The sequence below is a fragment of the Bufo gargarizans genome, chromosome 7, assembly GCF_014858855.1.
Source record: "Bufo gargarizans isolate SCDJY-AF-19 chromosome 7, ASM1485885v1, whole genome shotgun sequence".
Taxonomy (NCBI): domain Eukaryota; kingdom Metazoa; phylum Chordata; class Amphibia; order Anura; family Bufonidae; genus Bufo; species Bufo gargarizans.
In genome coordinates this window covers 87,563,716-87,587,937 of record NC_058086.1, presented here as the reverse complement: position 1 = coordinate 87,587,937, position 24,222 = coordinate 87,563,716, and the positions used below count along the sequence as shown (strand labels likewise).

At 42.1% G+C, this 24,222-nt stretch overlaps 1 protein-coding gene across 1 annotated transcript in view; it reads right to left on the bottom strand.

The window, feature by feature from the left end:
• Window positions 1-8,768: 8,768 nt before the first annotated feature.
• Window positions 8,769-24,222, bottom strand: part of GUCY2C (guanylate cyclase 2C) — a 576,500-nt gene continuing 561,046 nt past the window's right edge. Inside the window, exon 27 of the mRNA XM_044302403.1 lies at window positions 8,769-8,943. Within this exon, the coding sequence (XP_044158338.1) occupies window positions 8,769-8,943 (175 nt within the window). The remainder of the gene's footprint in view (window positions 8,944-24,222) is intronic.

Here is a 24,222-nt window from a genome sequence, read left to right as displayed (position 1 = left end):
TTTGAGGCCTAGTATTTAGGCGCTGGGTGACAGGTATAGATTTACTGACAGAATTAGACTTGGAAATGCACAGTAGCGTGTGTGTGTGAAGTTAATTAGAATGACCCTATGTGCACCTTGAATCTGATATACCCTTTTAGGGATAGATTTAAAATAGCTCTGATACAGCAGAAACCACTAAATTATGAAATTGCTAAATTGGGAATTGTATTTCAACCCAGAACAAAAAATGTGCTTTGACGGACACTAAATAACTTGACCAGCCACAACAGTACAGCAGTAACGACAGATTTAGCTGGATATAAATTTGAGGCCTAGTATTTAGGCGCTGGGTGACAGGTATAGATTTACTGACAGAATAGACTTGGAAATGCACAGTAGCGTGTGTGTGAAGTTATTCAGAATGACCCTATGTGCACCTTGAATCTGATATACCCTTTTAGGGATGTATTTAAAGTAGGCCTGATACAGCAGAAACCACTAAATTAGGAAATTGCTAAATTGGGAATTGTATTTCAACCCAGAACAAAAAATGTGCTTTGACTGACACTAAATAACTTGACCAGCCACAACAGTACAGCAGTAACGACAGATTTAGCTGGATATAAATTTGAGGCCTAGTATTTAGGCGCTGGGTGACAGGTATAGGTTTACTGACAGAATTAGACTTGGAAATGCACAGTAGCGTGTGTGTGTGAAGTTAATTAGAATGACCCTATGTGCACCTTGAATCTGATATACCCTTTTAGGGACAGATTTAAAATAGCTCTGATACAGCAGAAACCACTAAATTAGGAAATTGCTAAATTGGAAATTGTATTTCAACCCAGAACAAAAAATGTGCTTTGACGGACACTAAATAACTTGACCAGCCACAACAGTACAGCAGTAACGACAGATTTAGCTGGATATAAATTTGAGGCCTAGTATTTAGGCGCTGGGTGACAGGTATAGATTTACTGACAGAATTAGACTTGGAAATGCGTGTGTGTGAAGTTATTCAGAATAACCCTATGTGCACCTTGAATCTGATATACCCTTTTAGGAATACATTTAAAGTAGGCCTGATATAGCAGAAACCACTAAATTAGGAAATTGCTAAATTGGGAATTGTATTTCAACCCAGAACAAAAAATGTGCTTTGATGGACACTAAATAACTTGCCCAGCCACAACTTTACAGCAGTAACGACAGATTTAGCTGAATATAAATTTGAGGCCTAGTATTTAGGCGCTGGGTGACAGGTATAGATTTACTGACAGAATTAGACTTGGAAATGCACAGTAGCGTGTGTGTGTGAAGTTAATTAGAATGACCCTATGTGCACCTTGAATCTGATATACCCTTTTAGGGATAGATTTAAAATAGCTCTGATACAGCAGAAACCACTAAATTATGAAATTGCTAAATTGGGAATTGTATTTCAACCCAGAACAAAAAATGTGCTTTGACGGACACTAAATAACTTGACCAGCCACAACAGTACAGCAGTAACGACAGATTTAGCTGGATATAAATTTGAGGCCTAGTATTTAGGCGCTGGGTGACAGGTATAGATTTACTGACAGAAATAGACTTGGAAATGCACAGTAGCGTGTGTGTGAAGTTATTCAGAATGACCCTATGTGCACCTTGAATCTGATATACCCTTTTAGGGATAAATTTAAAGTAGGCCTGATACAGCAGAAACCACTAAATTAGGAAATTGCTAAATTGGGAATTGTATTTCAACCCAGAACAAAAAATGTGCTTTGACGGACACTAAATAACTTGCCCAGCCACAACAGTACAGCAGTAACGACAGATTTAGCTGAATATAAATTTGAGGCCTAGTATTTAGGCGCTGGGTGACAGGTATAGGTTTACTGACAGAATTAGACTTGGAAATGCACAGTAGCGTGTGTGTGAAGTTAATTAGAATGACCCTATGTGCACCTTGAATCTGATATACCCTTTTAGGGATAGATTTAAAATAGCTCTGATACAGCAGAAACCACTAAATTAGGAAATTGCTAAATTGGGAATTGTATTTCAACCCAGAACAAAAAATGTGCTTTGACGGACACTAAATGACTTGCCCAGCCACAACTTTACAGCAGTAACGACAGATTTAGCTGAATATAAATTTGAGGCCTAGTATTTAGGCGCTGGGTGACAGGTATAGATTTACTGACAGAATTAGACTTGGAAATGCACAGTAGCGTGTGTGTGAAGTTATTCAGAATGACCCCATGTCCACCTTGAATCTGATATACCCTTTTAGGGATAAATTTAAAGTAGCCCTGATACAGCAGAAACCACTAAATTAGGAAATTGCTAAATTCGGAATTGTATTTCAACCCAGAACAAAAAATGTGCTTTGACGGACACTAAATAACTTGCTCAGCCACAACAGTACAGCAGTAACGACAGATTTAGCTGAATATAAATTTGAGGCCTAGTATTTAGGCCTTGGGTGACAGCTATAGATTTACTGACAGAATTAGACTTGGAAATGCACAGTAGTGTGTGTGTGAAGTTATTCAGAATGACCCTATGTGCACCTTGAATCTGATATACCCTTTTAGGGAAAAATTTAAAGTAGGCCTGATACAGCAGAAACCACTAAATTAGGAAATTGCTAAATTGGGAATTGTATTTCAACCCAGAACAAAAAATGTGCTTTGACGGACACTAAATAACTTGCCCAGCCACAACAGTACAGCAGTAACGACAGATTTAGCTGGATATAAATTTGAGGCCTAGTATTTAGGCGCTGGGTGACAGGTATAGATTTACTGACAGAATTAGACTTGGAAATGCACAGTAACGTGCGTGTGAAGATATTCAGAATGACCCTATGTGCACCTTGAATCTGATATACCCTTTTAGGGATGTATTTAAAGTAGGCCTGATACAGCAGAAACCACTAAATTAGGAAATTGCTAAATTGGGAATTGTATTTTAACCCAGAACAAAAAATGTGCTTTGACGGACACTAAATAACTTGCCCAGCCATAACAGTTCAGCAGTAACGACAGATTTAGCTGGATATAAATTTGAGGCCTAGTATTTAGGCGCTGGGTGACAGGTATAGGTTTACTGACAGAATTAGACTTGGAAATGCACAGTAGCGTGTGTGTGAAGTTATTCAGAATGACCCTATGTGCACCTTGAATCTGATATACCCTTTTAGTGATGTATTTAAAATAGCTCTGATACAGCAGAAACCACTAAATTAGGAAATTGCTAAATTGGGAATTGTATTTCAACCCAGAACAAAAAATGTGCTTTGACGGACACTAAATAACTTGCCCAGCCACAACAGTACAGCAGTAACGACAGATTTAGCTGGATATAAATTTGAGGCCTAGTATTTAGGCGCTGGGTGACAGGTATAGATTTACTGACAGAATTTGACTTGGAAATGCACAGTAACGTGCGTGTGAAGATATTCAGAATGACCCTATGTGCACCTTGAATCTGATATACCCTTTTAGGGATGTATTTAAAGTAGGCCTGATACAGCAGAAACCACTAAATTAGGAAATTGCTAAATTGGGAATTGTATTTTAACCCAGAACAAAAAATGTGCTTTGACGGACACTAAATAACTTGCCCAGCCACAACAGTAATGACAGATTTAGCTGGATATAAACTTGAGGGCTAGTATTTAGGCGCTGGGTGACAGGTATACGTTTACTGACAGAATTAGACTGGGATATGGCCAAAAAATAACCACACTATTGATGGTTAAATGCACTTAGTGTGACAGCTTGACCAACCACACTACTGAGGGTTAAATGCACTTGGTGTCAGGCGCTGCTTGCCCCTGATGTAGTATATGGCCAAAAAATAAACAGACTTTTGCTGGTTAAATGCACTTGGTGTGACAGCTTGACCAACCACACTACTGAGGGTTAAATGCACTTGGTGACAGGCGCAGCTTGCCCCTGATGTAGTATATGGCCAAAAAATAAACAGACTATTGCTGGTTAAATGCACTTGGTGTGACAGCTTCACCCTGATGTATGCTTTAGCCAAAAAACAACCACACCATTGAGGGTTAAATGCACTTGGTGACAGGCGCAGCTTGCCCCTGATGTAGTATATGGCCAAAAAATAAACAGACTATTGCTGGTTAAATGCACTTGGTGTGACAGCTTCACCCTGATGTAGGCTTTAGCCAAAAAACAACCACACCATTGAGAGTTAAATGCACTTGGTGGAAGCTTGTGCTGGCGCAACACAAGACACAAAATGGCCGCCGATCACCCCAGAAAAAAGTGACTGAAAAACGCTCTGGGCAGCCTAAAAACAGTGAGCAATTCAATAGCAGCAGTTCAATCATCCACAGCTGCAGATCGATCAATGGATGGAGTCTTTTGGAGGAGTTAATCAGCCTAATCTCGCCCTACTGTCGCAGCTGCAACCTCTCCCTACGCTAATCAGAGCAGAGTGACGGGCGGCGCTATGTGACTCCAGCTTAAATAGAGGCTGGGTCACATGGTGCTCTGGCCAATCACAGCCATGCCAATAGTAGGCATGGCTGTGACGGCCTCTTGGGGCAAGTAGTATGACGCTTGTTGATTGGCTGCTTTGCAGCCTTTCAAAAAGCGCCAAGAAAGCGACGAACACCGAACCCGAACCCGGACTTTTACGAAAATGTCCAGGTTCGGGTCCGTGTCACGGATACCCCAAAATTCGGTCTTGATTAAATGATACATATTTTTTCAGTGAAACTAATTTATTTCAGTGCATTAAACATCATATGGGAGGATTTTAGCTATTTCTAACACCAATTGATTAATTAAAAGTCATGTTAATAGCAGGAGTTTCTACAAAATAGAGAAGCGACAAGACTTTTGTCAGGGACTGTACTGTCTAGAAATGGAAAAAGGTATAGAACAGGGGTAGGCAACCTCCGGCACTCCACCTGTTGTGAAACTGCAATTCCCAGCATGCATACTTGCTCTGCTCTTGTAAGAACTCACATAAAAATTAATTAAGAATGCTGGGAATTGTATTTTCACAACAGCTGGAGTGCCGAAGGTTGCTGATCCATGATATAGAACTACGAATATAGGTGATATTCTCCATATCGTGAGTAAACTCTTTAGCCCTGTTGAGCATCTAATATATACAAATTTGACCATATATCCGTGATTTAGTTGGGTGTTTGTAATGTATAGTAAGAAAAAGTTATATTTCATGTAAGATTTAGGAGATTGCTGCGACATATAATGATGACATATCCATCTCCTATCCTCCTTTGGGACCCCTGTTCAGTTATGTCACCAGCTACAAGGACTGGGAAGTGGCAGTCACACCCAGTTCTCCAGATAGATGGTGGCAACAGAGATGTGAACCTGAGCCTATTGGATATTTATAGCTTATCCTGTGGTTGTCTCCAATCAGAATATTCATTTATTGCACTTAATTAAAGGAATATACACTATTACTTTGCTGTTTACATATCATTTTACATAATAATATTGCAGATATTGCAGAAAACCCTTTGAAGTACATTTCAACATTATCAGCCTCATAAAATAAACAGTAAAGGTGCAAACCCAAGCAAACACGGGGAGAATATACAAACTCCATGTAGATGTTGTCCTTGGTCAGATTCAAAACTAGGACCCAGCGCTGTAAGGCACCAGTGCTAACAAATGAGCCACTGTGGACATAGATATATATGTATATACACATATATACAGTTATGAGAAAAACAAAGTATACCCATGTTGAATTCTATAGTTTTACATACCTGGACATATACAAAAAATGGTCCTTAGAAGGTCTTAAAATTTTGTAACTTCAACCTCAAAAGAACAACAAACAACAGATTTCAGTGTTTCATTATACACCATATGAATCAATAGTTTTTAGAACCACATTGGCCACCATGACTTGAAGTAATTGTTTAAAGTAAGACTTTATAAGGCTTTCAAATCATTCTGTAGGAATTTTGACCCACTGTTCATGTTGCTTCAGTTCATTGATGCTTGTGGTCTAGCTTGTGGTCAGTTCATTTGGGTTGAGGTCTAGGCTTTGGACCATTGTAGCACCTTGATTTTTTTCTTTATCAGTCATTCTGTTTTAGATTTGCTGATGTGGTAGAGATCATTGTGCATGACCCTGTTTCAGCTAAGCTTTAGCTGTTGGATAAATTGACTCACATTTGACTCTAGAATCTCTTTGGAATATAGAGAAGTTCAAAGTCGAATCAATGACTCCAAGGTGGTCAGGTCCTGTGGCTGTAAAACAAACCCAACTCACCGCCCCTCTGTTATCGTGCTTGACAGTTGATGTGAAGTGTTAGTACTTATATGCCGTGGTTGGTTTTTGCCAAACATGGTGCAGTGCATTATGGCCAAACATCTCCACTTTGGTCTCGTCTGTTCGAAGAGCATTTCAGGGGATTTATTAAAAAAATGGCATTTTACGCCAGGCTTTGATATCCCCTGCACTGCTGGAGGATGTGCTTAATAAATTACGAGGTGCATACCTTTTCATAAATTAGATGCATCCTCCAGCAGTCTGTGCGCCAGAATTAAATCTATAGCAGCTCAGAGCTGCTGTAGACTTTTGTATTTATTTGCCCCAAAAAACTGGCAAAAATGAAGATAAATGTGTTGGGACAGCTGGCCCTCTCTGCCATAACCAGGCCCCTTTTCAAGAAAGTGGCAAAGGCTGTGTAAAAACTCCACTTACCACAAAATTTGTGGCAAGTGGTGTTTAAAAAGTTGCAAACACAGTGTGTGTGTGTGTGTGTGTGTGTGTGTGTGTGTGTGTGTGGGGGGGGGGGGGATAAGTTCTCACCATTTTAAAAAAAAAGTCTTTTTGGTTTGTTGCACATGCAACTTTGCAAACTTAAGCCGTGCCGACACCATGTTCTTTTAAAGGGAAGTGTCATCAGAAAATGCTTATTTCACGTTTGTGTATGTTAAACAATTTTTTTTTTTTTTTTTTTTATATATGTAATCCTGTAATCTTGTAATTTTCATACTGGCCACTAGGCTTAGTAATGGCCTCTGTATAGATAACACAGGATCCACCATTAACAGTAGGCTTAGCAGCTCCCTCCTGACCTCTTGCACAGGTCACAGAGCAAGCCTAGAAAACTCTCCCATAGAAGTCAATGAGTTCCCAACTGCCCATAGTTTTTATTAAATAAATAATGACACTGTGTAATTTGTTCATTGAGGCTCTATTTACCTCATTTTAAGACCTTCTAAGGACCAGATTTTTTTTTTATTACGTCTTGATACTTAAAACCATAGAATTCCATAAAACCATAGAATTTAAAGAGCAGGTACTTTGTTTTTCTCATGACTGCATGAATTGGATCTTAAGTACAAGACTTCCTGCCAGGGGTCAGCGAGAAAAAAGCTACCCCTAGCAGGAAGTTTTGTACTTAAGATCCAATTACATATCCATGTATTTCTATTAGTGATAATCAGACCATTGTAAGCGATAGTGTTACTAGTTGTAAATAGTGATTCTAGACGAGTATTCACACACAATGTTTTTGTCTCCACATTCATTAATAAAAGATTTGATTTTTGGTTACTATTTAACCATTTCAGATGTTGACTAGTAATCAAATGAGTCTTGTTTACATTTTTTTTAGTGATCAGACGAAAGTACCTGTGTATGGTATGATTGGTTAAATTTTAAGCTTCGTGTAATTGATACCTTAATTGATAAGCTTAGGTTGCATTTACATCTCTGTTTCGGAGATCTGGCAGCCTGATCCGGCCAGACAAAAAAGCATTGCATGCAAAGATTTTTGTCCAGTCGAAGTCCAGTATTTTTACCGGAAATTGGCCAGGTCACTGCCGGACCCCATTGCAGTTAATGGGGATCGTACAGTGAAGTAGAGGATCTGGCAATGAACATTCCCACAGAAAACTGATCAGCTGCAAACTGATGGGGACTGAATAATCTCAATTATTCTCGTAACTTTTGCATCAGGCAATGTCTAAAGCTCTTCACCCGAGTGTTGATCTACTTGTTATTTAGTTGATCATTGCTTGTTCTAGGCTGAAATTGTCTCATGGAAATAGACTCTTAGGGGGTCATTTACTAACTGATATATGCCAGTTTTCTGGCGTATATCTGTCGCAGGTTGTGGCGAAACGTTATTTGTGATGCAATCTGAGACTTTTTCCAACTCATGTCATGTATCATTTTTTACACCTGTTTTAGACGTAGAAAATTTTCTAAATCTATATCAGCAATTAAGCTGGAGTAGATTTAGGCTAGTTTCAAACTTAGCGGCAGGGGACTCCGGCAAACTGTTCCGGCGGGTGAACAGAGTGTCGGATCCGTCCTGCCTCTCACAGTGTGCTGCCGTGCCACCACCGGAACACCGCCCCGCCTCCATTATAGTCAATAGGGACGGAACGGCAGTCCGGGGGCACACGTGAACTAGCGGCAGGACGGATCTGACAGGCTGTTCACCTGCCGGAGTCTCTGCCGCTAATGTGAAAGTACCCTTAGACCAGTGCTGGATTTGCCAAAGTTATGTAGAGGCTGGCCCTTCTACATAGCTTCGGCAGATCCAGCACAGGAGTTAATAAGACTGGTGTCTTAGTTTTAATGTATGTGAAGATTTTTCTCTGTTCACAAATTCTCTTTAAGAAAGTCTGATAATTTTTCTTTAACTGGCAAATACATGTATATGATTTAAATATAGTGTAAAGCATCTACTTAAACATGTTTTTAGAATGCATCATCTACATTCAGCATTTGTCCAGTACAGTAATGAGCAAATCCTTCAATTACAGATAAGTGCTTGGCGGACCACTTTTGGCTATCTGTAGGTATTCCAGTGTACCACTTCTATAACTTGCCACACGAGTCAGTGGTCTTATTTCGTAGCCCTCTTCTTCTCTCTTTTTCAATGACTCCTTAATCATTTCTGCAAAATCTGATTGTAGACGCTGCTGATTTTCCCTATTTAACACAACAACATAAATGTTAAATTTTAACACAACTAAATCAAAAGCTACATTTCTTAAAACTTAAATCATGAATACCTTTGGCGCACTACCATAACATATATATATATATATATATATATATATATATATATATATAACAACTATCTACACAAAAAAAAAATATTATAAGGCTTTTTTTTCAAAGTGAAACACCTTACTATGGGATGATAGTAATTGCCCATTATATATCAAGCCTGCTATATAAATATCTTTAACTACTTGCAGACTTATCTGAATGTCTTTGATGAGCCTGCACCTTCTCAGAACTCGTACAACTGTAGGAGTGGGGGAGCCAGTTGTTAGTAGCAGCTGGACTTCCCGTATAGAATTTGAAGGGTAGTTATTGCCATCAATGTGCGCCATCTATACACTTTAGGCCATGATGCTTCCTGCTTCTGTCCCAGCATACACATGATTGCAAGGTGCAAAGTAACTGCAGTTGCTTCTGGGTCTTAGCAGACTCAGATCAGCTCTGGAGTGAGGACATTGAAACTGTTACCTTGTTACTAGGCCAGTCCAATTTACAGGAGAAAACTGTTACAATGCCCCTAACGGTCATCTTGTATGACCATATGAGATGCAAAATTAAAATAAAACAAAAAACATAGACAAAAAATAAATAAAAATTGGCTGACATGAGAAAATATTAGCATTGTTTTCTGTTTTGTAAGAAAAGCTAATTTGAATACCTTTCCCAGAATGCTAAAGGTATGCAAATTAGCTTGCCTGCCAAAAAGAAGAAGGGATATGCTAGTTAATGCCAGAAGAATTAAGAAATATACCCTTCCTAGAAACCAAGAGTAGTGTCATCTGGCATACAATATTCATGCATATTTGTTTGGTCTCCATAATGATAAAGAGACCCCCAAAGATTATTCCACAAGGCCAGTCAACCCAGCTTCTTTTGAAATAGTCTAGGTTTTCTTGTCCTTCAAGTAAGAGAACTTGCTAGCATGTTTCATTGAGAGAAATATAAGCTTTGTGGTGTGTTGTAATTGTCTTGTTTTACTTTCAGTTTAATGTTACTTTAGTGGTCTCTCTGGTTCAATTGAAGCTGATCCAAAAAAGTGAAATTGAATTACTAAAGGTATTGTCTATTTTTGGTACAGTATACTGATGATGTATCCTAAGGTGAATAACATGAGCTATAAGTATAACTATTTGAAACTGCACAGCAATTACATGTTACAGTAAACAGTAAGATAAGTACAGCATCCATATGACTGCTATTTTTTTCACAGAATTTGCATACAGCAAATTAGCAGAGAAGCTTTACAGCCTTTTAAACAGGTCTTTGTAACAAAGCTAGGAAAATAGCTCTTTCAGGACAAAAGCCCTTTATCAGAGCAAAGTGGATGAGAGCATTTTTCTAGTTGGCCTAAAGGGGAACCTCTGGCTGGGTACCATTTCTTTTATGGATGACTATTGAAGGCTAGACAATGCTCCTCTTGATTTCTGGGGAAGATATATGCAAATTATCATGTCTAACATCTGGCATCAGATAGGTTTAGGAAAGTTAATTTGAATATGTTTCCCAGAAACCCATAGGGGCATCGCCTGGACTACAATAGTGCGCACATGTACTTGGTATACTAGCTGCTCTCCATAATGAGAAAGCGTACCCCTTCGACAATGCATTTCTAGTTGTAGAACACACATTTGTATTCCAGTCTCTCTCTGTCTCTCTTGTGTGAATCTGAACTTAAAAAAAATAAATAAAAATATATATATATATATAAAAGATTTGGACCGAATCATGAACCAGTTCACTTATCTTTACCCTATATCAAAATAATCTTAATGACAATTGGGCAAAATTTGTAAAATATTTATTTTAGCTGTGCTTTTATTTGTTTTCTTAGGTAAAAAAAAACAAAAAATCCTAAAATAAAAATTTGAAAAACATAAAGCCCTACATAGGTGCTAAAAAAATATCTGGTCATAAAGGTAGTCAAATGTCTCAAGTATAACGCTGCTGAGTCAACTCCTGGTGCAACTCGGTGGTACTGGGATGGCTCGGATCAGTGGGGTCCATGGCATGAGCAAACTGTTATGCAAGTGGGTGTGGACTCACTGCGCCACTGACTGGGTATACTCTGGAGGGGCGTAACTAAGCCACTACCTGGTCTTCACTAGAGCCTCTGATGGTGAGGATAGGCTTGGGCCATTAGGGTGTTTTGCCAGGGGCTACGAAAGAGCAGTACATGTCCCCATTCATTTTAATGTGTGTATTCAGACCAGTGGCGTGCCTAGGGTCTTTGGCACTCGGGTCAGGTCCTTTCTCTGGCACCCCCTCCCAATACTTGAATACATACCTCTTACATCCAGGGACATCTCCTGTCATGTAGACCTTCTCTTTGCTCTTCTCCTCCGTTAGACCGCCATGACAATTTTTTTCAGCCACATCTTGTCTCTACAGAGTTTGTAACACAGACACGTTAGATTTCTAAATTTTTCCATCAACCTCCCCATCCTGGTGTCCCCACAGTGTCATCCTGCTGCCACCCCCAATACTGTGCCGTTGTGCCCCCCAATGCCCCAGGTACTATACTGCTGAAAAAATAGTGACCCCAGTAGACATAATTGGGGTCATTTATCAAACTGGTGTAAAGTAGAACTGGATTTCCAAAAGAGCTGTCAGAAATGAAAGGTGGAATCTGATTGGCTGCTATAGGCAATTAAGCCAGTTCTAGTTTACACCAGTTTGATAAATTACCCCAAATGTCCCTATAGTGTCCACATCAGCTATAATGTCCCCTAGAGTGCCCCCAGTAATAATAACACTCTATATTGTGCTCCAGGCATTAATCCCTGTATAGTGTCCCCAGAAATAATAGAATTACCCCTACAGTGCCTCCCCAAAAGCAATGCCCCACACGCTGCCCCATACAGTAATTTCCCCTACACTGCCCCATACAGTAATTTGCCTCACACTGCCCCCATACAGTATTTCCCCCACTCTGCCCCCACACAGTAATATCCCCCACACTGACCCCATATAGTAATTTCCCCCATACTGCCCCATATAGTAATTTCCCCTCACATTGCCACATATAGTAATATCCCCCAAACTGCCCCCATATAGTAATTTCCCCCACACTGCCCCATATAGTAATTTCCCCCACACTGCCCCATATAGTAATTTCCCCCACACTGCCCCATATAGTAATTTCCCCCACACTGCCCCATATAGTAATTTCCCCCACACTGCCCCATATAGTAATTTCCCCCACACTGCCCCATATAGTAATTTCCCCCACACTGCCCCATATAGTAATTTCCCCCACACTGCCCCATATAGTAATTTCCCCCACACTGCCCCATATAGTAATTTGTCCCACACTGCCCCATACAGTAATTTGCTTCACACTGCCCTCATACAGTATTTTCCCCCACACTGCCCCCACACAGTAATTTCCCCCACACTGTCACACACAGTAATATCCCCCACACTGCCCCATATAGTAATTTCCACCATACTGCCCCATATAGTAATTTCCACCATACTGCCCCAATATAGTAATTTCCACCACACTGCCCCATATAGTAATTTTCCCCACACTGCCCCATATAGTAATTTTCCCCACACTGCCCCATATAGTAATTTTCCCCACACTGCCCCATATAGTAATTTTCCCCACACTGCCCCATATAGTAATTTTCCCCACACTGCCCCATATAGTAATTTTCCCCACACTGCCCCATAAAGTAATTTTCCCCACACTGCCCCATATAGTAATTTTCCCCACACTTCCCCCATATAGTAATTTTCCCCACACTGCCCCAACACAGTAATTTCCCCTACACTGCCCCAACACAGTAATTTCCCCTACACTGCCCCAACACAGTAATTTCCCCCACACTGCCCCAACACAGTAATTTCCCCCACACTGCCCCAACACAGTAATTTCCCCCACACTGCCCCAACACAGTAATTTCCCCTACACTGCCCCCACACAGTAATTTGCCCCACACTGCCCCATATAGTAATTTGCCCCACACTGCCCCATATAGTAATTTGCCCCACACTGCCCCATTCAGTAATTTTCCCCACACTACCCCATATAGTAATTTCTACCACACTGCCCCCACACAATAATTTCCCCCACACTGCCACCATATAGTAATTTCCCCCACACTGCCACCATATAGTAATTTCCCCCACACTGCCGCCATATAGTAATTTCCCCCACACCTCCACCATATAGTAATTTCCCCCACACTGCCACTATATAGTAATTTCCCCCACACTGCCCCATATAGTAATTTCCCCCACACTGCCCCATATAGTCATTTACCCCACACTGCCCCCATACAGTAGTTTCCCTCACACTGCCCCCATACAGTAGTTTCCCTCACACTGCCCCCATACAGTAGTTTCCCTCACACTGCCCCCATACAGTAGTTTCCCTCACACTGCCCCCATACAGTAGTTTCCCTCACACTGCCCCCATACAGTAGTTTCCCTCACACTGCCCCCATTCAGTAGTTTCCCTCACACTGCCCCCATACAGTAGTTTCCCTCACACTGCCCCCATACAGTAGTTTCCCTCACACTGCCCCCATACAGTAGTTTCCCCCACACTGCCCTATACAGTAGTTTCCCCCACACTGCCCTATACAGTAGTTTCCCCCACACTGCCCCCATACAGTAGTTTCCCTCACACTGCCCCATACAGTAATTTCCCCCACACTGCCCCACACAGTAATTTTCCCCACACTGCCCCCACACAGTAATTTGCCCCCACACTGCCCCCACTACCCCCCTATAGTTACTTTCCCCACACAGTAGTTTTGCCCACATTGTCCCATATTGTAATTTTCGCCCACATAGTATTCCCTCTCATAATTATTTCCCTCACATCATAATCCCTCCCATAATTTGCCCAAATCCCTCCCATAATTTGACACATGTATCCTCCAAAGATGGCACATAAAATAAAATAAGAAAAACCAAAAAATAAAAATAAAAGCTAAATACTCACCTATGTCCAGGCGCTTGCTCGCAGAGGAAGACGCGCACACTTTTCATTGTGCTGCTGCATCCCAGCACAGGCGCATGCAATGACATGCGATGACTTCATCGCGCACGCCTGCGCCGGGATGTCACTACCACATAGGCCTCAGGCCTACTAGGCCAGAAGCATATGGCGGTGATCAGCGGCGGGCAGGCAGGGAACTATGTGGTCCCGTGCCCCGCCGCAGTATGTGGGTGTGAACGATCCAGCAATGAGCGCTTCCATCTGTATTGATGGAAGCGCTCATTGCTTCTGGGCCTGGCACCCCAGAGTGAACCCCCCCCCCAACTCCCCCTGGGCACGCCACTGATTCAGACATCAGTGTTTTAGCACGATCCGTGGGTCCGTGTGGATGCATGCTCTATTTTGTCCGTGTTCACAGATCCATCATGTCCATTATAGTCTATGGGTCCATGAAAACCACAGATTATTAGGAAGAGATGCTTTGAAAATTATTTTTCAACTGTTTAGTGTCAGCAACACGGACACCAAAAAACTGACACACGGACCCAACACGGATCCTACACAGACAGCTTCACGGATGCATCACTGACCACCTGCTCACGGATTTGAGCACGGACATGGACGTGTGAATGAGCATTTCCTATGCAATCCTATGCAGTAAAACTGACTTTACTTTCATTCTCTGGGTCAGTATGATTATGTCAATTCTACATATGCATAGTTTAGTGCGATTTAATACTGGGGAAAAAAATGTGTGGATGACTTTTTATAATTTTTGTCAAATCATCAAGTTTTTTTTCATTATGACATTCACCATATGTGATAAGTATTTTTATATCTTAATAGTGCGGGCTTTTTTACACTTTTTTTGGGAACTTGAACAATAAATTATTAATTCTGTCATAGACTCCAATTCATTAGCATTGGAGTCTATCAGAATATTGAGTCAGGGTCTTCATGGGAACATAGCTGCTGCATCCTTGGATGATTGAAGAGCACCAAGCAACATTTAGGTCCCGACTAGAAGGAGCTTTTGCACGTCCGGGACTGAGTACTGATTGACGCTATTGTCGATTGCATACATTGGCCTGGGTGTCTGCTGTTTAAAACAGCAGGCACCCACAGATGAGCTGTTTGGTAAGCCATCACGGTCCTGTGAGCACTGTGGCCTTCTCTCTGCTTTTCCTATGCCAAGTGACGACACGTTCATCGGTCACGTGGCCTTGGTGCAGCTCAGACCCTTAGAAGTGAATGGAGCTGAGCTCCCATACCGGGCCTAGCTTCTATCCAGAGAATATCTAATCAGTAGTAGAATGTCGGAAAACCCTTTTTAAGTTTATTGGAGTGAGAAAGACCCTATATGGGTAGATACCTGGTGGTGTATGGCATACTTATTTCAATTAACCTGAAGATGTTGGCAAACCAGTGGCGTAACTACAGGGGAAGCTGCTTCGGGGCCTGAGTGGAGAAGGGGCCTAGGAGCAGTGGCTTTTCCAGGACAATTCAATGAACAGATGAAATGTACTAGAAAAGCTGTACATACCAGTATGAAGGATCTTTGATGATGTCATCATGTCACATCATCGAAGGTCCTTTAAAGGGATTCTGTCACTCCACTAAACTCATTTTAGTGGAGTGACTTATGCTGCGATTTCTCAATATATATGGCTATTACACTGTTTGGTTCAGTAGTTCTATAAAAAAACTAAATTTTATATTATGCAAATTACCTCTCTAGCAGCAGGTAGGGCGGCTACCTGCTGCTAGCAGCCGCATCCTCCATTCATAATGACGCCCCCTCCTCATGTTGATTGACAGGGCCAGCGGACGCGCTCGTCCTCTGACTGGCCCTGTCTGCGTTTTAAATCTCACGCCGGTCTTCAGTTGTCGCAGGCGCACTCAGAGGAGGACGCGCCGGGTGTACATGTGACGTCATCGGCGCAGGCGCACTGAGGATGGAGCGGCCGAGCGAGCGTCCTCCTCTGAGTGCGCCTGCGCCAACTGAAGACCGGCGTGAGATTTAAAACGCAGACAGGGCCAGTCAGAGGATGAGCGCGTCCGCTGGCCCTGTCAATCAACATGAGGAGAGGGCGTCATTATGAATGGAGGATGCGGCTGCTAGCAGCAGGTAGCCGCCCTACCTGCTGCTAGAGAGGTAATTTGCATAATATAAAAGTCAGTTTTTTATAGAACTACTGAACCAAACTGTGTAATAGCCATATATATTGAGAAATCGCAGCATAAGGATTGTAGGGAGACCAAAAAAAAAAAAAAATGAGTTTAGTGGAGTGACAGAAGCCCTTTAATCTACCATTACTGCATTCCAAAGGTCCTTTAGCCTCCAATATACATCAGAGGAGAACAGAGAGCCTGCAGCCTGTAAGTACATTTTGTGTGTGTATATACAGTTAGGTCCATATATATTTGGACAGAGACAACATTTTTCAAATTTTTGTTCTGTACATTGCCACAATGGATTTTGAACAAAACAATTCAGATGCAGTTAAAGTTCAGACTTTCAGCTTTAATTCAGTGGGTTGAACAAAATGATTGCATAAAAATGTGGGGAACTAAAGGATTTTTAAACTCAATCCCTTCACTTCAGGGGCTCAAAAGTAACTGGACAAATTAAATACTTGTAAATAAAATGTTAATTTCTAATACTTGGTTGAAAACCTTTTTGTTGGCAATGACTGTCTGAAGTCTTGAACCGATGGACATCACCAGACGCTGTTTCCTCTTTTTTAATGCTCTGCCAGGCCTTTACTGCAGCAGTTTTCAGTTGCTGTTTGTTTGTAGGCCTTTCTGTCTGAAGTTTAGTCTTTAACAAGTGAAATGCATGCTCTATTGGGTTTAGATAAGGTGCTTGACTTGGGCAGTCAAGAATATTCCACTTCTTTTCTTTAATAAACTTCTGGGTTGCTTTGGCTTTTGCTCTGGCATCTCTATTATGAAACGCTGACCAATCAGATTGGCTGCATTTGGCTGGATTTGAGCACATAGTATGTCTCTGAAAACCCCAGAATTCATCCGGCTGCTTCTGTCCTGCGTCACATCATCAAACACTAGGGACCTAGTGGCACTGGCAGCCATGCATGTCCAATCCATCACACTGCCTCCGCCATATTTTTCAGATTATGTGGTATGCTTTGGATCATGAGCTATACCATGCCTTAGCCATACTTTTTTCTTTCCATCATTCTGGTAGAGGTTGATCCTGGTTTAATCCATCCAAAGAATGTTCTTCCTGAAGTGTGCTGCTTTTTTAAGATTTTTTTTTAGCAAAGTTCCATCTAGCCTTTTTATTCTTGAGGCTTATGAGTGGCTTGCATCGTGCAGTGAACCCTCTGTATTTACTTTCATGCAGTCTTTTTATGGTAGATTTGGATATTGATACGCCTATATCCTGGAGAGTGTTGTTCACTTGGTTGGCTGTTATGAAGGGGTTTCTCTTCACCATGGTAATTATTGTGCGCTCATCCATCACTGTTGTCTTCCGTGGGGATCCAGGTCTTTTTGCATTGTTGAGGCCACCAGTGCTTTCTTTTTTTCTCAGTTTGTACCAAACTGTAGATTTTGCCACTCCTAATAGTGTAGCAATTCCTCAGATGTTTTTTTTTCTGTTTTTGCAGATGAAGGATGGCTTGTTTCACCTGCATGGAGAGCTCATTCGACCGCATGTTTACTTCACAGCAAAATCTTTAAAATGCAAGGACCACACCTCAAATCAACTCCAGGCCTTGTATGTGCTTAATTGAGAATGAAATAATGAAGGAATTGCCCACACCTGCCCAGAAAACAATTGAGTAAATTGTCCAATTACTTTTGGTCCCTTTAAAAACAGGGTGCCACATGTAAAGGAGCTGAAACGCCTAAACCCTTCATCCAATTTTAATGAAATTGAATGCTAAAAGTCTGGACATTATGTTCATGTCCATTATATAACTATAATATGTTTTAGTAAACAGGTAAAGGTACTTTCACACTAGCGGCAGGGGAGTCTGGCAGGCTGTTCCGACAGGTGAACAGCCTGTCAGATCTGTCCTGCCGCAAGTTCACGTGTGCCCCTGGACTGCTGCTCCATCCCCATTGACTAAAATGGGGGCGGAGTTGCGGCGGCAGCACGGCAGCGCACGGCTAGAGGCAGTACTTTTAGTCCGGCTTCCTCTAGCCGTGTGTGAAACTAGCCTAAAAAAAAAAAAATAATTGTGTCAGTGTCCAAATATATATGGAACTAACTGTGTATTTGTGTATATATACAGTACAGACCAAAAGTTTGGACACACCTTCTCATTCAAAGAGTTTTCTTTATTTTTCGTGACTATGAAAATTGTAGATTCACACTGAAGGCATCAAAACTATGAATTAAAACATGTGGAATTATATACATAACAAAAAAAGTGTGAAAAAACTGAAAATATGTCATATTCTAGGTTCTTCAAAGTAGCCACCTTTTGCTTTGATTACTGCTTTGCACACTCTTGGCATTCTCTTGTTGAGCTTCAAGAGTTAGTCACCTGAAATGGTTTTCACTGCACAGGTGTGCCCTGTCAGGTTTAATAAGTGGGATTTCTTGCCTTATAAATGAAGTTGGGACCATCAGTTGCCTTGTGGAGAAGTCAGGTGGATACACAGCTGATAGTCCTACTGAATAGACTGTTAGAATTTGTATTATGGCAAGAAAAAAGCAGCTAAGTAAAGAAAAACGAGTGGCCATCATTACTTTAAGAAATTAAGGTCAGTCAGTCCGGAAAATTGGGAAAACTTTGAAAGTGTCCCCAAGTGGAGTCACAAAAACCATCAAGCGCAAAGAAACTGGCTCACATGCTGACCGCCCCAGGAAAGGAAGACCAAGAGTCACCTCTGCTGTGGAGGATAAGTTCATACGAGTCACCAGCCTCAGAAATCGCAGGTTAACAACAGCTCAGATTAGAGACCAGGTCAATGCCACACAGAGTTCTAGCAGCAGACACATCTCTAGAACAACTGTTAAGAGGAGACTGTGTGAATCAGGCCTTCATGGTAGAATATCTGATAGGAAACTACTGCTAAGGACAGGCAACAAGCAGAAGAGACTTGTTTGTGTCTTTGTGCAACGCAGAAAAGTTGAACAGATCGACTCTACATGCCTGGTTTCCACCGTGAAGCATGGAGGAGGAGGTGTGATGGTGTGGGGGTGCTTTGCTGGTGACACTGTTGGGCATTTATTCAAAATTGAAGGCATACTGAACCAGCATGGCTACCACAGCATCTTGCAGCGGCATGCTATTCCATCCGGTTTGTGTTTAGTTGGACCATCATTAATTTTTCAACAGGACAATGACCCCAAACACACCTCCAGGCTGTGTAAGGGCTATTTGACCATGAAGGAGAGTGATAGGGTGCTGCGCCAGATGACCTGGCCTCCACAGTCACCGGACCTGAACCCAATCGAGATGGTTTGGGGTGAGCTGGACCGCAGAGTGAAGGCAATAGGGCCAACAAGTGCTAAGCATCTCTGGGAACTCCTTCAAGACTGTTGGAAGACCATTTCAGGTGACTACCTCTTGAAGCTTATCAAGAGAATGCCAAGAGTGTGCAAAGCAGTAATCAAAGCAAAAGGTGGCTACTTTGAAGAACCTAGAATTTGACATATTTTCAGTTGTTTCACACTTTTTTGTTATGTATATAATTCCACATGTGTTAAGTCATAGTTTTGATGCCTTCAGTTTGAATCTACAATTTTCATAGTCATGAAGATAAAGAAAACTCTTTGAATGAGAAGGTGTGTTTAAACTTTTGGTCTGTACTGTATATATAGTCCAGAAAATGAATGACACTACTTTAGATAGTAGAAAAAATAACTCCTTTATTCACCCATGTGGTGCAATGTTTCGGCTCAGCACTAGAGCCTTTTTCAAGCAAAGAACACATACATGTAGTGAGTATATATAGGTAAAAAGATACACATCAGGGTCATGTGATCCAATCAAATTAGTGGGTGTTGACATAATTAGCATACACAGCAAAATAAAGAACAAATGTGTAAAAAATACAATACATATTGCATGGTAAAAACACGGTCATATACAGTAATCGTGATATATATTTTGTAATAATATTCTTATAATAAAACCTGTGAAACCATGATGATCGACATCATCATCATCTAGTGCTGACCATGTTAAATGTTAAAACAAAAACAAGTGTAAGGGAAGGAGTCAAAGGACAAGTAATGCTGACATACCCATCGGGTGAGGCACACTATTAATCCACCATCACGGCGTTGATATATATATTTGTTTGTGTGTATATGTGTTTATCTGTGTGTGTATGTGTGTGCGTATATATACACTGCCTGTCCAAAAAAAAAGTCGCCACCTGGATTTAACTAAGCGAATAGTGAGCCTCCTATTGGATAATTACTGCATGGGCGATTATCTCTCAGATGGAAATAAGTTGTTTAACCCCAACTGGTGCAATTAGTTACTTCTCATTTCTTAATCAACCATGTCGAAAGACACATCTTGTGGTCGTGGAAAAGATGTTAGTCTGTTTGAGAAGGGTCAAATTAATGGTATGCATCAAGCAGAGACTGCAGAAACTATTAAAATTGGGTTAAGAACTGTCCAACGCAGTATTAAAAACTGAAACTATAGTGGGGACCCATTGTATTCGAGGAAGAAATGTGGCAGGGAAAAAATCCTGCATGATCGTGATCGAAAATCACTTGAACGTTTGGTGAAATTAAATTGAAGAAAAACAACAGTAGAACTCAGGGCTATGTTTAATAGTGAAAGTAAGAGCATTTACACACGCACAATGCAAAGGGAACTCAAGGGATTGGAACTGAACAGCTGTGTAGCCATAAGAAAACCACTAGTCAGTGAGGCAAACCAGAAAAAAAGGCTTCAATTTGCTAGGGAGCACAAAGATTGGAATCTGGAGCAATGGAAGAAGGTCATGTGGTCTGATGAGTCAAGATTTACCCTGTTCCAGAGTGATGGTGTCACGGCCCTTGTGTCATGGCCTGCAGCAACATGTTGTTGCATGAGTGTGCACTTTCCCTTTAAGGCTTTTCCTTCCTTCCTGGTATATGCTTGGGTGAGCTGGGTGTGGTCTCTTGTCTCTTTATATTTTGTTGCTGTGAGACTGAGATCAATTGTATGCCTGCTTTTGTTGGAGTAGGACCTTGCTCCTAGCTCTTTGTCATCTGATGGCCAGCTTAGTTGTCATCCCAGTGTCTCTTTCCCTTCCTATCCCTATTTGTCTGGAGTGGATTATGTTCTGGGTGTTTGTATGTCTAGTTTGGTGTTACATGTCTGTTGGTGTTTGGTGTCCACCATGTCTGCTATACATTTCCCGTTGTATCCTCTGGAAGGGGGTCTCTGGTTCCCCGGAGGGGGGACCAATTGTCCGTGCGCAGATAAGTGTGTCCTGGATACCTGTGTAGTTGTTGTATGTGCTGTGTCCTTAATGTGTGTGAACATCAGCACTTGTGCACCAGTTCTAGTCGGCGTGCCTGTGGCAGGTAAGTGTGTTGTATTCGTCGCTTACCTGCCAATTCCATATGCTGTATTCGGTCCCCTTTCTTTGCAGTTTGGCCGGTAAAGACTCCTGTTTGTCCGTGTATTGGAGTAACAGGTCGTCTTTACCTTGCTCCTAGTCCAGGGTTTTCTTGAGGGTTAGTAGGGCCCCGAGGTTTCGCAGTATGAGCCCTCCTACCATCTGGGTTGGCTCATGTGGTTAGGAGTCAGGGTCAGAATTAGGGACGCTGTAGGAGGTGACCTACTCCCTTATTCCTCCTCCTTGCCTTGTTGCTTCCCTGTTGCCTTCGTATTGTATGGTGGGGAGTTTCCCCCACTCCCCACCATGACAGTATGACGACTATGGCTCCTCGGTTTTCTTGCCTTCGGAAGAAGGCTCAGCATGTGTCGCCTGCTGTTTTCTGGTACACATGCTTATCCTCCGGTGCAGTTCTCTGTGACAGTGGTTGCAGTAGGTGTGAACAGTCACTTGTGTTTGTGTCTCCACTCGTCCATGTCTCAGTGGTTCAGTCGCTTGTGTTGTGATGGCTGGCTGCAATCCTTGTACTGGTGTTTGCTGCTTGTGGATGCATGCTGGCAGCGACCTGGTGTGAACTGTGTCTGAGTGTGGATGCAGTGGTCAGTGCAGTCTCTCCTGGCTGTTGGTTGGCTGGCTGCCTGTTTCCTAGTTGGTGGTTCCGGGATGCTGGCGGCAGTCTTGGGGAGACTCCCTGGCACTGACACTGATTCTACCATTCCCCCCGCCATGTTGTTTGTGGGTTTCCCACTAGCTTTCCCTTTTCTGTTGGGAGGGCTTTGAGGGGTGGGAGTGTCACGGCCCTTGTGTCACGGCTTATGTTGTGTACGCCGTGACACGGTTGCCATGCATGTTCCTGTCTGCGGCAACGATTTGTTGTTGTAGCATGCGGGGGCAGTGTCACAGCCTATGTTGTGTGCGCTGTGACATGGTTGCCATGCATGCTGTTGCTTCCATATTGTACGTTAGGGAGATGCCCCCACTCCCCACCGTGACAGATGAGTGCATCAGGGTAAGAAGAGAGGCAGATGAAGTGATGCACCCATCATGCTTAGTGCCTACTGTACAAGCCTGTAGGGGCAGTGCTATGATCTGGGGTTGCTACAGTTGGTCAGGTCTAGGTTCAGCACCAGTATGTGCTCCAAGAATGAGGTCAGCTGACTACCTGAACATACTCAATGACCAAGTTATTCCATCAAGGGATTTGTTCTTCCCTGATGGTACGGGCATATTTCAAGATGACAATGCCAGGATTCATCAGGCTCAAATTGTGAAAGAATGGTTCAGGGAGCATGAGACATCATTTTCACACATGGATTGGTCACCACAGAGTCCAGACCTTAACCCCATTGAGAATCTTTGGGATGTGCTGGAGAAGGTTTTGCGCAGCAGTCAGACTTTACCATCATCAAAAATTAATGCAACACTGGATGGAAATAAATCTTGTGACATTGCAGAAGCTTATCGAAACAATGCCACAGCGAATGCGTGCCGTAATCAAAGCTAAAGGCTATTTTTTGGTGGCAACTTTTTTGGGACAGGTAGTGTATATATGCGTGTATATGTTCATGTGTGTGTGTGTGTATATATATATATATATATATATATATATATGTGTGTGTGTGTTAGTATGTGACTGTATTGTGTATACAGGTCCTTCTAAAAAAATTAGCATATTGTGATAAAGTTCATTATTTTCTGTAATGTACTGATAAACATTAGACTTTCATATATTTTAGATTCATTACACACCAACTGAAGTAGTTCAAGCTTTTTATTGTTTTAATATTGATGATTTTGGCATACAGCTCATGAAAACCCAAATTTCCTATCTCAAAAAATTAGCATATTTCATCCGACCAATAAAAGAAAAGTGTTTTTAATACAAAAAAAGTCAACCTTCAAATAATGATGTTCAGTTATGCACTCAATACTTGGTCGGGAATCCTTTTGCAGAAATGACTGCTTCAATGCGGCGTGGCATGGAGGCAATCAGCCTGTGGCACTGCTGAGGTGTTATGGAGGCCCAGGAGGTTTCGATAGCAGCCTTAAGCTCATCCAGAGTGTTGGGTCTTGCGTCTCTCAACTTTCTCTTCCCAATATCCCACAGATTCTCTATGGGGTTCAGGTCAGGAGAGTTGGCAGGCCAATTGAGCACAGTAATACCATGGTCAGTAAACCATTTACCAGTGGTTTTGGCACTGTGAGCAGGTGCCAGGTCGTGCTGAAAAATGAAATCTTCATCTCCATAAAGCTTTTCAGCAGATAAAAGCATGAAGTGCTCCAAAATCTCCTGATAGCTAGCTGCATTGACCTTGCCCTTGATAAAACACAGTGGACCAACACCAGCAGCTGACATGGCACCCCAGACCATCACTGACTGTGGGTACTTGACACTGGACTTCAGGCATTTTGGCATTTCCCTCTCCCCAGTCTTCCTCCAGACTCTGGCACCTTGATTTCCGAATGACATGCAACAATCCAGTGCTGCTTCTCTGTAGCCCAGGTCAGGCGTTTCTGCCGCTGTTTCTGGTTCAAAAGTGGCTTGACCTGGGGAATGCGGCACCTGTAGCCCATTTCCTGCACACGCCTGTACACGGTGGCTCTGGATGTTTCTACTCCAGACTCAGTCCACTGCTTCCGCAGGTCCCCCAAGGTCTGGAATCGGTCCTTCTCCACAATCTTCCTCAGGGTCCGGTCACCTCTTC